Genomic DNA, 13,620 nt, shown 5'->3' on the forward strand with positions numbered 1-13,620 from the left:
ATGGCTACAAGTGTTAAATCTAAAAAACACAATATTAACAAAAAATAACACTCATCACATAAGACATGACAATGTGGGCTATGTTCAGGGCTAAAATAAAAATCCATTAAGACTTAACGTCATCAGCGAAAAAGGTGTCACACATTTCACTGTTGCTGAAGTTGGGCCTTAATGGACTCAGCAAAACTTTTTTTTAAAAATGCAACTAAAAAAATATAATTCCCCTAGTGGTGAAATTAATTCCATCAAGCAAAAATAGCCCAGGAGTGTCAAACTTTATGTGAGGGTGATAAACAATGCTGCCATTTAAATAATGAACATACAGAATGTAGCCATATAACTGTTCACAAAACTGTGAGCCCTGTCAGTCTTCCCCAGATTGGCACAAGCCTTCCACCTGCAACTCTAGGTGATGCCAGAGAAGATGATCTTCATATCTTGATACCACAGGTGGAGGTGGTGCAGGTCCTCCCTCATTGCTGCGACAAGGTTGACAGCAAGACATCCACCAGGTTAGTCCCACCGCAGCAGATGAGGAGGACACCCAGCACTTCGCTTCCTCGTAGGGACTGGTCGAAGAAGGGGAGAAGGCTTTTCCACCTCAGATATTCCCAGCTGGAACAATGGATGGAGATACCATGAACACCAAGGTTGTTCCCCATGGTGTCTGTAGCTCTCTGGGCCCCATGCCAGACGTGCCTGTCCCCAATGATCCAGACCTTGGCTGGATGGAAAAAACATTGTAATAGTGAGAAATGTATCATATTGTCGGCTATAGAGAAAAAGTCAAAAGAAGCAGTACTCTCAATAGATGGGCTCCACACAGTTATCTGAAAATATATTATTCCCTTGCCTTAGTTGTAAACAAAATTTCCACCCGCTGATCTGCTGGCTCTTGACCGAACAGCACGTCGAGATGCCAACAGTTAACCGTAATAACGTTATCGATTTGTAACCATAACTTAAGGACACTGATAACCCGCCGTCTCTGTTAACGCTCACTTAGTTAGATAACGCAACCTTAGATCTGTAGAACGTATTTTCAAAAAATGTTAAAGTGTGTTTTACCCTTTATATACAGTGTATGGTTTTACCACACGTGGTTACACACAGTTAGCTTACATCCATACTAACTTCAGCTACAATACCATTACAAAGTTACTCCTCATATATATAATATTTGCAAATGTGGACGTGTGTGTAATTAGCTTCTAAAATCACTTTAACAGCTATAAAGTTAACTTCGAAGTATGGAAGCTAATTTTGTTAGGGACCTCCCAGGACTCAGCCGAGCGCCTGATACTGCCAGGTTGCCGGTGTAGGTGGGCGTGCACAGTGTTCTCGGGTTCTCAGTCAGATCCACCTCTCGCCCCTACCAAGCGCCACACTCTCATCCAAATATGGCCATTTCTGGGTCCGAAAAAACAAGATGGCGATGCCAAAACGCCAGAGTCGAGAATATAAAACGGCAGTTCGCAAACCTACGGATGACGTCACGGTGCGTTGCCACTTGATACAGTGTACGGCGCAGATCCAACCTGCAGGGTCGATGCCCTCGAGCTCCTTATCACCGCTGCCTAACGTCGCTACCTCGCGGATCCGTTAGAAGAGAAATGGCTGCAGCTCTGTCCCGTGCCCTCAAACTGCCCGGTAAGATGCGCTGCACTTATTCCTACTAGACAGATAAAGAGACGAAACAGAGTTTAGCCGGTAATTTACTGAAACCATCTGCAGCCAAGACTAGGTGGTCTGTAGTGTTCTTCTCTTTTAATTCAGCTCTTTAAAATGCAATTGGTTCATTTCATGCCCTGAATTGTCACACACATAGTTGCATCTGCTCCATATAATCCCAGATTAATGTCAATATTCTCCAAGGGATGTCATATTTGATGAATATTGTTTTCTGTGTATGTAGAGCAGCATGCTGACGTCTCCCTGTCAAAGCGTGTCTGCTGTGTGTTGCCTGTTAGCTAGCTGCTAATGTGAAACCCTAACGACTGGTGCAGAGTAAACAAGCAAAGCACGATAATAAATATTACATCTAATAGCGGGCAAAATATAGTGCTGTAAATATACTAACGTTACTTATGAAACAACCAGTGATGTGCATTTGTAGTCGTATTATTTTGATAGTATTTGTAGTAGTATCTAATTTTTAATACTGTATGTTCTTTTGCTATATTTTGAGAGGTCTCTCATTATGAGCATGCTTCGATATTTTATTTATTTTTCAAAAATCAAAATAACATGTAATCATTAGAAAATTTTCTTCGTATTATTTTTCTTATTATTATTAGTAGTAGTAGTATAAAGATGTTACAGTTGCGATAATTAAAAAATAAGATGATAAAAACTGACCTTTTGTAATAAGGTAAACTACAGAATATGCAGCATATTTTCCTGTTTATAGTTTAATATGCCAAAAAGATTAAGATATATATATAAAAAAATTAATTGCTTTAAATACATGGAGTTGTCAGTGTAAAAAAAAAAAGGATTATGTTTTGAGGATTAAATGACGGTACTTGAGTAAAATGCATTATTGGACCTAAAAGACCCTTAACTACAGAGGGAAAAAGTTGTTATTGCTAAATGCCCAGAGTAAAGGAAGGATACATCTGTAGTGCTCCAGTACTGCAAGAGAATAATTTAGTAATTGTGTAAATAATGTATAAGCATTGTCACAATACAATAATCCTTTGTCCTAAGTGACTAAGTGAACTTAGTCTAACAAAGTGAACTAAGTGACACAAAGAACAATTGATTCTCACCATCACTTTCTCTGTCTCTGCAGGGAAGAAGGGCTCGGAGCTTGGGGAGTACGACCCTCTCACCCAAGCAGACAGCGAGGACGAGAGTGAAGAGGATGATCTCGTGCTCAACTACCCCCGAAATGGCCTTGGCAGGGACAGCTGCCTTGGCACAGGGTCCTCAAAGCTGCGGGGTGGCAGGACCGGAAGACTTGTGGGGGCCAAAGATGAGGCACAGGAGGACGAGGAGGAAGAGGAGGACGAATGGAGAGAGCGACTCCCTAGCAAATCCAGGCCAGACGGAGACAACATGAAAGGCATGCAGTACTGGAGCCACAGGGACTCAGGCAGGGACAGGGCAGGGGAGGACAGAGGGGGGGCTGGTCCACTGGGGGGCGCTGGGCTGGGGGTTCACAGTACTGATGCGGAAGAAAAGAGGATGAGGATGAAGAATGCTTGCCGAAGTGCGTTTTTCTTGGTGCCTCTGGTCTGTGCCACATTGCTCGTGCTGCTTTGTGCATTCCTGATCCCTTGCCAGAAGGGAGAGCTGGAAAAGAAGCCGCAGTGGGAGAGAGCACTGGGAGATGCAGGAGGTAAAGGGAATAATGTCATGTGATATTTGTGATAAATTACTGTAGCTACATTTTAGTATTTAATTTTACTATTATATTATATTAATTAGAGTGGTTCCACCACTAATGTAAGGACTTAGGAGTCTCTTTGGCTAGACAGCGTTGGCTCACCCTTTAATTAGTCAGCTGTAATTACACAGGATTGTGAACATCACTTTACCTACCTCATGTTCTGTTTCAACCTGCAAAATGAAAGTATTATAGAGAGGCAATAAATATAAACTCAAAATTATTATGTCTTTAATGACCACATAAGAATATTTAACAGTATTTTAGAAAATGCACATGGACAATACAGCCAAGAAATTTGATCATTAATGTTTGGACACTTAATTACTCTTGTGCTTTGTATGTCATATCACACTTTTTTCCCTTAAAAACAACCATACACCAATGGTTTTTAAAGCAGTTAGTAGACTTATAAGCTCTAGTCAAACACTGACTAAGATTCTACTGGCGGGCGTGTGTTCATTTTGTTTTGGTTTTGCGGTCTAGGTGTCACTCCACCCGCACTGGCGTTGTGGGATGTTGATGGTGATTCAGTGGAGGATGTGTTTCTCGGTGTTACTGAATGGACCAATTACACCCATCCCTCACAAAGGAACAAAAGTATGTGGGGAATTCTTTGAAAAGGCGTGGCCGGTGAATCCCGATTTGTTTCTACCCTGTTGATCCACAAACTTCATTAAAAATGGGGGCATTTCATATAAGAGAGGAAGAGAATTATGTCTAAATGTCCTTGTAATGTGCATGTGTCATCTCCCTCTCGGTGCCTCGATAGAATCTTGGTGCCACAAGTACCTTAGCTAGTGTTTGTACTTAACTATATGCACTGGTGTAAAATTAATCTTCTAGTCTAATCCCTCTAGTCCTGAGCCAACTGATTTAAACCTGAATCCACTTTAATATCTCATCCTCTTATTCTTTGTTTAACCTTTCTCATTTTTTTAATGCTGTATGTTTCCTTGATTAATGATGTTTGACGCCCCTTCTTCATCCCAGTTTACAGTGCGGTGGCGCTGTCTGCAGCCAGCGGTCAGGTGCTGTGGAGGAAAGTTATGGGGGAGTCTGTGATGTACATCCAGTGTGGTCTGCAGTACAGCTCCCAGCCATCACCTGTGTGTCTCCTCATCAGCAAATCCATCCTCATGGCAGTCAATGGCACCACAGGTTAGAAGACAAGCTATTTAAGCAGTGTGGGTTTTTGTCAGTCCATCTTTTTCATGTGGAGATAACAGCAAATACTAATTAAACAATAATTACTGAGCACTCCTATAAACCTTTTGCATTTGGTCTTATATTGTCTTAACTGTCTGGTTATGCTGAGAGATACGATCATATGTAATAAACAAATGTATATTTGAGCTAAGTTTCTCTCAACCTACAGTTCCCCAACCAGGCCAGAGAGCGAAATGAAAAGGGTCAGCTGCCTTGGCTTGTAAAAACAAGTCAATAAGGGTAACCTACCCCAAGTTTTCAAAGTATAAAACAAAACAAGGTCAGAGAGGTTTCCTTTCACTCCTCAGGGAAGAACTTGTCATCAGTCCAGCTCAAGAACATTGAATCCCAGGCGGTGTTACTTCCAGACCTCCAGGGTGACTCAGTCCCAGATCTGCTCATAGCCACCCTGCCTGCAGATGAGGTATAGCTACAATTGTACGAAAAAGTTTAGGCTGCCCTGGGAAAATTACATATTTTGTTGTTTTTTGAAGTGAAAAAAAGTAAATACACCCCATGCAGTAAACGGACAAGACAGAAAATGAGCATCTCTCTTTAAATGTTAATGCACTTATGTTTTATTTCTTGAACTTAAAGAAAGAAAAAAAAATTAAATACTAATTGTGGCATGTGCAAAAGTTTGGCCACCATTGTACTTGTAAAACACTAAGAACTTCATTAACTCATTAGGCTTTAATTGACTCATTAGGACTGGTAAAGCAGGTCAAGAAGTCATTAGGAACTGTTAGCATTTCCAGATCCAATAAATTGTCTGACTCCTCAAATCTTGTGGTAACACTCGACAACCATGGGCTCATCTAACCAACTGTCTGAGGGTCTAATATGAAGCTAATTGCAGCAGGGGAGGCTATAAAAAGACATCAAAAAGCCTCTAGCTTGAAATTTCAACTGTCTGAAATGTCATTAAGAAATGGAAGCTGAGGGAAACTCTGGAAGTCAAGACAAGAAGTGGAAGACCAAGAAGACTCTCAGATAAAACTGCACATCTGCTGGGCAGAAAAGCAAAGCAAAGCTCCCCACTTTTAATGACTCTTCACTGCAAGGGTTGTATTTACTTCTTATCACTTCAAACAGCAACAAAATATGTCATATCCCTTTTGCATACAACTGCATGTCAGCCACCTCCCTCTTTTTCTCCTATACACATACATTGTTTCATTGAGGTATTTTACATATAATTTGCATGCAGTGCAAATGTGCATTTCGAAAATCTATGATGATCTATGCTATAAAATTTGTGTAATAATTTGTAGTTACTTCTTACTAATCTAAATTTATCTTATTTAAAACACTTTGTGCGCATGTTGTGTTGATATTATGTCAGCTGATTTGCATGGGTCCCTCAGTTAAGAACTTTAAAATGCAAAAGTTGAAATTATTAGATTGAAATTGATTTCAATCATTCTCTTATCACACAGTGTGATGAAGTAAAAAAAATAATACAACATTTCAGTTGTTTTAAAATTTGAAAGCTGCCCGCTCTGATATTTCTGCCAACTAAATGAAACTGTGCAATTGGTACAGTCTCATTACCTCCGCCATGGAGGTTATGTTTTCATCTGTGTCTCATGGTTTGTTTATTTGTCAACCGGATTATGCATAAAGTACTGAACTGATTTGTACCAAATGTGGTGGAGCTTGGGGCATGGGCCAGGGAAGAACCCATTACATTTTGGAGCAGATCCAGATAATTTACTATGAATTTCAGTGACTTCATACCTATTTCTACTATATTCATTTTTTCAGGCTTTGGATCTCTCCTTGACGTTGATCTCTGGGCTGACGGGGGCACAGTTTGGACATCCCGTGCCTTTCAACCTCACTGGACAAGGAAAGCTGATCGGTCCTTTGCTGCACGAGACACCAAAAGGGGCATATTACATCCTATTTGGACTAGGTAATCGAATAATTCAGCAATCAATGTACAGGTCTCAGACGTTACTCATATTTTTAGCATAATGAGGTAACTGATTCAGTTCATTTACATTGCTGTTTTACATGACTTTGTGTTAATGTCTGTTTCCTTAGGTAATGTAGAAGCCATCTCTCTGCGTGATATTTACATTCGCGCCACTGGCAAAATGCCCATAACTCAGGCACTTAAAATTAAGGATCCAGGGTGGGAGGAACTCAAGAAAACCAATTCGTCCTCCTTCATACACATTTACAGGTAAACCTCAGTGACTGGCACTTGGCTCTGGTTACACTGTACAGATGTTTTCGTTATGTGTTTAATACTAAACCTTTAATCAGTTGGTATTGTAGGGAGACACAGTTACAAAACGTGTTACAAGTGTGATGCTCGAACTAGGGTATGAGTGCCGATTTTATTTAACTATTTATTCCACTGGAGTTAAATAGAAAAAGTTAAACTCGTTAATCATACTTGAATCTTAAACTTTATACATATTTCAGTCTTTTTGATATGTGCACTTTAAAGCAGTAAAATAAAGAACATACATTTACTAGCCAAAGTAAAAAAAAAAAAAAACACCTTCTGTTTCCTAGGTTGTTACCATACACAGTGGAAGAGACTTCAATGACCGCTACTAGTTTATTAGACAATCACTCTCACCTCCACCTGTTGTCATCCTTGTAGAGGATCCGAGCGCGTGGAGTTCTTGCTCCCTCTTGTGGCTGGTTTTGGCAACAACCACAACAGCCTGGACACTGTTTCTAACCTGAACTCCACCAGAAGTGACTGGGTGCTAGTGTATGGCTCCAGCAAACTGTCAGTGCTGAAACAGAGGGACATACGTAAAAAATGGACCTTCAGCTCAGCTCCCATTCACAGGTAAAGCCCTGCAGATCACTATGTCACCACTGACTGAATTACTGTGACATTTCAGTTGTTTAGGCTTATTAACTGCTGAAAACAGAATAAGTTATATATAAGAATTTTCAGAAAAATATGATTCAAATATATCATTTCCTTTCATAGCCAACCAGCCCTTGGACACTTCAATGATGATGGAATCCTAGATCTTTTCTTTCAGCATTCAGCAAACGGTATCATGGAGGTAAAACAAGCAGTTATATCATATACTTTTTTTCAAGGTTCATATTAATGCAAAGGCTCACATGCTGCAGAAAATTCTTGTTACACTTCTCTTTGTTTTTTCATTTGGTAATATTGAATTCTTACAGAAATTAGAGTACATTTTCCCTGGCCTCTGCGTTTGCTTTAATTGTTCTGTTTTTCTCCTCTTCTCTGTCTGTCAGGCACAAATCATTGATGGGGCAAATGGACACCTTCTCTGGTCAGCAGAGTTTCTGTGTCCTGGTCTTGTTTTGGAAACTTCTGCAATTTCCACCTCGACTGGCCAATCAGCTTTCCTTTTTTGGGCCAGTGAACCAATCAATGCACAGAGGAATGTTACCAAGACAACTGTGAGTCTGCCACAGCGAACAAGAGGACCATTGAGGCAAATCAGTTACTGCTCAATGAATACAAAAAATACATAAAACATAAAGAGCCTGCTCTGTATGAATCAAGTTCACAGCTTATCTTACTTCATTGTCTTTGAGTTTGAACTGGAGCCATCAATGAAATACTCAACCTATGTAAACAACTTTCCACGCTGGCTGTATAGGTGGCACCAGGTATTGCTGCAGTGGAGCCACTCATCAGAAAACTCTTCCTGCTGCACCCTGCATATCCCACAATCCTGCTGGAGCTCACTAGTACTACAGAAACCGCTGTCACCTCTGCAGGTAAAAGTCGCCAAAGTTCAAATGTACTCTAGCTGCAGTACACTGTAGAACAATATCTGTTTTGATGCATAAATTTTGTATTATAACCGTTATCATTTGCTATCCAAAGGTCTGACCACCAAGCTATCTTGAAAAGTAGTCCAGTAGTAGATGAGAAAAGATGCCATCATAGTAATTAAACAATTAGTAATACACATGTTCAAGTCATAAAAATGTTCTACCGCCTATTTCCGCCTACTTCCTCTCTGACAGTGAGTTATCAGGAGCATCAGAAAGATGCTTCCTACATCACCGTATCCTCCCGGCCCACACCTGACTCAGGGCCCAGTGCTCGGATAGTCAAGAGCATGAGCCTCAGAGCTGCTATCACCAAAGGACAAACTGTGAGACTGGGGGAAAGCAACAAGACCGGGGCACCCGTTAAACCTGGTGTGTTTGAGGTCAACAAGTTCTTCAGGCGTCTGTCCTTCAAACGTCAGGTGAGAAAGCTATAAGTATGAGATACAGGCAATCAAATCAGGCAGGAGAGCAGCCTTATTTATTTAAGGCTCACGTTCACTATCAACACTCAATGATTAGTTTCTCAAAACTGTGTTTCCTTGTTTAGTGATGAGCCGCAACTGCTACCATGCCGTGTCACACGAAGCAGTTCAACTACAAGGAGCTCAATTGCGGGTGAAAGGGATATAAGCTGTGGATAGCTCTGCACTAAGGATCCATTTGAGGCTGTTTACATGTTGTTAGGTTTACTAAGTATGAATTTAATTTCTGTTACTTGAGAAAGAAATTTCTTTACTGTAAAAAGATCATTTGTAGGCAGGATTTTTGTTTGTATTATTTTGGTTTATTTTATGTTTGTACAATGAAAAAGCTTATTTTAATTATTTAACTTGCATATAGGGAAGTGTGTAAAATTTAATTGAATGTTTATGGTTGTGTGGACTTGAAGGCAGAAAAATAACGTTATACAGTAGTTTATGACCCACAGTAAAGATGAAAGAACATTTAAATGAGCTTACTGTATGCACCACTTATATAACTCTTCCAAGGCCAGTATATTCATGTGGTGTCATCCCCCAGTCACATGCATTTTGTCACAAAACCATTAATATTGCTCTTTCTGCTCATTACCAAGTCAAGTAGTTTAGGGAGTTTGTAATTATTTAATGCTGTACAGTATTTATTGATTTGCTTTAACGTTTTGGTTTTTTCTTGTTTGATTTATCTTGTCAGATTTTGTATGGTTATAAAATCAACCACTGTTTATTTTCTGTGAATATGTTGCTGCCGAGGGTTATGGCATTTAAATGTAAAAGCTGCAACTTCACATATTGCAAGAGCAAGTATGAAAATCACTTCTCCACGCAGACTGTGTCGTTTATTTCAACCCTCATTCCGGCGTCTCGAGTTTTTTTAGTCACTGAAATTGCACAGACAACCTGCTAGTAAGGATCATTTTTGGAAAAGGAGATTGGTGTGTTGTTACAGTAGCGCAGGGCGGCGCTGTCGCACCTCCACATCCAGAATTATCTTCCGTTTTCCGCATTGGTGCCGCACCAAACGCTGTAAACATGGCGTCGGCCCTCGGTAGCCTGGCCAGGCTGTCGGCCCTCAGAAACGGCCGCTCCTCACCGCCGACTCCCTCTAACGGGCCGGGGAGGACCGCGACACCGTGCCGGACAGCCGTGTACACGTCATCCGGTGCCATTCTGCCCAAACCCAAGAAGGTGAGTGTTAATTTAAAGGGTCAGTGTGGTGTGTAATTAACAGCTCAGTAACGCAATTAGACACAGAAGAGAAAGGGGGTGTGTCTTTATGTGGTGGGATGGGGGGGCTCCCTGAACGAATAGACTCATGGGTAGAAGCACAGTGGAATAAATCCAGTGGCTGTGTAATATCTGAATAACTAACTTAGTTATTTCTATGGTGGGATGTGTGACACTGGGGAGCAGACCCCCTTCGGCCTAATCCGGATTGCTCTCGTAGTGGTGCCCTTCTTGTATGTGGGGACTCAGATCAGCAAGAACTTTGCTGCGCTGCTGGAGGAGCACGACATCTTTGTCCCCGAGGACGATGACGATGATGACTGAAGGGTCTGTAGGCTTCCTGGTTATCAGGTATCATTAGTTTGGATTATGGGCTTCACTGTGATTTGTGGCAAAGTACACACACACACACACACACACAAACACAAACACTTGCTCGATCTATTTGGTGCATGGGCGACAGCTGTGGGAGACATTTACTTATGGGGCTCTAAGAGGGGGGTCCCTTCACTAGACAATATACTGATGCCTCGTTTGAGTACAAGCTGAAACATAAGATTTCCTATTCTCAACCAGGATAAAGGAATTATAAGTTCATGGCATGGCAAATTAGTATGACTGCCTACATAGTCAATAGTAAACATAATTTTTTACAAATGTATCCCACATTGGCAAGCCGAATGCACCAGTAGAAAGGGGAAAAACATAAATTCCCTTATGTGCTTTGTTTTTTTTTCCTGTTTGGTTTTTTTTTTTTTTTTTGCAGTTGTTGCTGAACAGATTTCAGTCAGAGTTAATAAATTGTGTCACTTTTGGAGTTTTTAAAGATAGCATATGCAACTTAAAATAGGACAAACACATAAAATGAGAAAACAAAAAAGTCACCACTCCCAAACTTTTTCTTTCCTCTACAGATCACCTTGTTTTGTCACTAACACGGGGAGGAGTCAATGAGCCTCTGAACGGATAAATGTCTCCCCCTGCTTTGTTCTTGAGTCGCCTCCAATTGCACTGGATTCAAGGTTTTTGCTGTTATCAACACTGAGATGGGGCTGTTCCAGACTGATCTTATCGTACTGTATTTGCATGACATACTTAAGTCTTAATAAAGGGAAAGACGATTGTAAAATGCAGCGCATGCTCAATAGACCTTGGTGAAACCTGATGGCATTTGTGCACTATTGAATATAAAGTGTAATGTTATAGTCTGTTACATTCAGTTAAGTGACACTACGTTCTCATTGTTTATGACACAAGTATGTCCTAAATTCTACTTTGAATAAACCACCAATCAAAAATATAATCCAAAGAGGAAAATGAATAAATCCCAACAAAATTTAAACATAAATTTACAGCATACACAGTGAATTATCCTTAAACACGTGCTTGAGTTTGTGAGGAGAGACTGGGAACAATTAAAAACATCATCGGTTTCTTGGAGATGCTGTCTGCCTTCAGTACAGGATTTCCAGGTATGTAAAATATCAGACCAACAGTGCTTCTATATGATCTTAAGGAACAGTTCCTCCTATATCTCCAAATGGAAGACATTGTTATGAACAGCACCATCTGTTGTAGAGCGTGTTTTTTGTTGAACTGTCCCTTAAAGTCAATTCCCACATAGCTTTGATTGTGAATAATGGACACAACTTTAGGCATATGAGTGTTAAGTGTGTATTTACAGTAAAGGGGAACATCTGTTACACTGGACACAAGCAAAGTGGGGTCAGAGATCAGCAGACAGCTACACAGTTCATGGGTCATGACCCCGGTAGAATTTAGACAAGAAGTCAGTGGGACGAGGTTCCTCAGTCTCACGGAAATAGCGCATTACGTGGGTCTTCTGCTTCCAGACATGGATCGTTTCCTGGAGTTCCATTTTACCCTGGGGGTTAAATAACATGCACACAGAAAAAAATTGAAGTACCCCTGAGAGGAAACAGCATATTGTTGCTCTAAGGAACAGCCGACTTCTACATTCATTCAACTGAGGTGGGATGCTGGATTCACGAACACTGATCAGAGGTACTGGGCAGCCTATTAGTTGAATAAATGAGTTAAAATGATAATGGTCAATGCAGTTCAAAGATTAGTGTAAGGCTGTTTTTACCTTAATGACTAACATGTCAATCACACGGGGGTCAGTGACGTGCTTGTTCTTGTCAAACATCTCCCTCACTTTGTCTCTTCCCTGACGTGTTGTGATGTCCAGCTGAAACATGGCAACTGTAGAGGAAGAAATACAAGCAAAAAAGTCACTCTTTCCTCCACATTAACTTCATCCAGGAACTCATTTACAATTATTATTTAATTTGTTTTATTTGAAAGGACAAGACCGTTGTTTTTCTATACATTAATCAACACAACCCATGAAATGACCAAAACGAATCTCTCACCCTCATTTATGTGTTGTTAATATATCTGGATAGAACATGTGAAAGGTTGTATTAGGCTTTGGCCACACATACCAAATTTGATAAAATTATATATTATTTGTTGGTTTTGGACTTTACATCGGATTTGCAGAGAATATGAAACTAAAGAAATCGTTACCCTTTAACCCTAAACACTGAGATATTATGGGACTGATGAGGTGAGTGGTTCACAAACTAAGCAAAATATAAACGAGCCTCAGTTTGTGCTTCTCGTGTATTAACTAGAGCCTAATGTAAACATACATTGTACATAAGCTGACCGAGACCCTCCATTAGGGAAAAAGGAATATTCCATAACAATCGTATTTAACAGGTGGTGTCTGAGTGTGGTACATGAGTGATTTAAAAACTTTTTCACGACACCACAATCTGAAAAAGGTAGGGTCATCACAAAGTATGAACCCACACACAACTGATTAGAATCGAGGAATGCACCGCTGTTTTTTTTTTAGTTTTTTTTTTACTCCAGTAACAGTATACTGTATTTTGCATCACTAACAGGCCAATATCAGAATACAGTTTTGTAAGCCTTCATGCAAATTCAGGTGTTACAACCGATAATGGTATATGGAGCCGAATTAATATTGGCAGGAGTAAATAATTCAAGGTATAAACGCTTGCAGTTCACGGTTTTCTCATTATTCTTTTAGTTTAAATTAAAATATCAACGTTTCTATCAAATGCGCTGGAACAAAGAATGTCTGCAAAATTTAATGTTATGTTGAGGTTGCTGTGTGCTAGGGGCTAATGTTATGCTGAACCTCCACATAGACACGACCTTGACGCTCGCACAGATCTTTATGCACCTCTTACCCGTCACAGCAGACCGACATACATACCTGTGTTAGGTACCTCTCGATACCAGGCTCGGTACAGCTCCCGGACCCTGCGCTTAGCTTCGTCCAGGTCCCGGCTAAAAATCGGTTTCACAACTTTAGCGGCACCGGCTGCCGTGCGGGCCGCCGCTGTGGACGCCATGACTGCTGCCGTTTCACCGTTTCCGTTTTTACTAACTCGATGGCGTAATTATGTTGACAAACTCCGTGATGCCACCTAGAGAAAAGGCTGATTCAAGACAGGAGAC

General features: G+C 40.6%; 3 protein-coding genes across 4 annotated transcripts; 2 read left to right on the forward strand and 1 right to left on the reverse strand.

Moving 5' to 3' along the window:
* Window positions 1-1,463: 1,463 nt before the first annotated feature.
* On the forward strand, window positions 1,464-9,683 carry fam234b (family with sequence similarity 234 member B). Its single transcript, XM_040122939.1, has 13 exons — window positions 1,464-1,650; window positions 2,795-3,343; window positions 3,878-3,991; window positions 4,385-4,552; window positions 4,909-5,024; window positions 6,368-6,518; window positions 6,650-6,791; window positions 7,221-7,415; window positions 7,563-7,641; window positions 7,844-8,011; window positions 8,215-8,335; window positions 8,588-8,814; window positions 8,943-9,683. The coding sequence occupies exons 1-13, from the start codon at window positions 1,614-1,616 to the stop codon at window positions 8,943-8,945; spliced, it is 2,070 nt and encodes a 689-aa protein (XP_039978873.1). The 5' UTR covers window positions 1,464-1,613; the 3' UTR covers window positions 8,946-9,683.
* Window positions 9,684-9,872: 189 nt separating this feature from the next.
* On the forward strand, window positions 9,873-11,659 carry LOC120787420 (essential MCU regulator, mitochondrial-like). Of its 2 annotated transcripts, none has more exons than XM_040123066.1 (3): window positions 9,873-10,062; window positions 10,288-10,452; window positions 11,016-11,659. In XM_040123066.1, the coding sequence occupies exons 1-2, from the start codon at window positions 9,907-9,909 to the stop codon at window positions 10,423-10,425; spliced, it is 294 nt and encodes a 97-aa protein (XP_039979000.1). In that variant the 5' UTR covers window positions 9,873-9,906; the 3' UTR covers window positions 10,426-10,452; window positions 11,016-11,659. The 2 variants fall into 2 exon arrangements, with proteins under 2 accessions (XP_039979000.1, XP_039979009.1); XM_040123075.1 differs by having other exon boundaries at window positions 10,288-10,428.
* Window positions 11,660-11,759: 100 nt separating this feature from the next.
* On the reverse strand, window positions 11,760-13,552 carry ndufa6 (NADH:ubiquinone oxidoreductase subunit A6). The gene is made up of 3 exons (XM_040123041.1): window positions 13,376-13,552; window positions 12,212-12,327; window positions 11,760-11,986 (listed from the first exon to the last, which is right to left on the reverse strand). The coding sequence occupies exons 1-3, from the start codon at window positions 13,512-13,514 to the stop codon at window positions 11,855-11,857; spliced, it is 387 nt and encodes a 128-aa protein (XP_039978975.1). The 5' UTR covers window positions 13,515-13,552; the 3' UTR covers window positions 11,760-11,854.
* Between the last annotated feature and the right edge of the window lie 68 nt (window positions 13,553-13,620).

Source organism: Xiphias gladius, chromosome 3, assembly GCF_016859285.1.
Source record: "Xiphias gladius isolate SHS-SW01 ecotype Sanya breed wild chromosome 3, ASM1685928v1, whole genome shotgun sequence".
Lineage (NCBI taxonomy): Eukaryota > Metazoa > Chordata > Actinopteri > Istiophoriformes > Xiphiidae > Xiphias > Xiphias gladius.

Bases quoted from the DNA above. Each gene is read 5' to 3' on its own strand.
- fam234b (XM_040122939.1), top strand. From the start codon at position 1,614: ATGGCTGCAGCTCTGTCCCGTGCCCTCAAACTGCCCG. The intron at 4,553-4,908 runs GTTAGAAGACAA...TTCACTCCTCAG, and splicing joins GGCAGTCAATGGCACCACAG to GGAAGAACTTGTCATCAGTC. The intron at 7,416-7,562 runs GTAAAGCCCTGC...TTCCTTTCATAG, and splicing joins AGCTCAGCTCCCATTCACAG to CCAACCAGCCCTTGGACACT.
- ndufa6 (XM_040123041.1), bottom strand. From the start codon at position 13,514: ATGGCGTCCACAGCGGCGGCCCGCACGGCAGCCGGTGCCGCTAAAGTT. The intron at 12,328-13,375 runs GTATGTATGTCG...CTTCCTCTACAG, and splicing joins TCGAGAGGTACCTAACACAG to TTGCCATGTTTCAGCTGGAC. The intron at 11,987-12,211 runs GTAAAAACAGCC...TTTAACCCCCAG, and splicing joins TTGACATGTTAGTCATTAAG to GGTAAAATGGAACTCCAGGA.
- LOC120787420 (XM_040123066.1), top strand. From the start codon at position 9,907: ATGGCGTCGGCCCTCGGTAGCCTGGCCAGGCTGTCGGCCCTCAGAAAC. The intron at 10,063-10,287 runs GTGAGTGTTAAT...ACTGGGGAGCAG, and splicing joins TTCTGCCCAAACCCAAGAAG to ACCCCCTTCGGCCTAATCCG.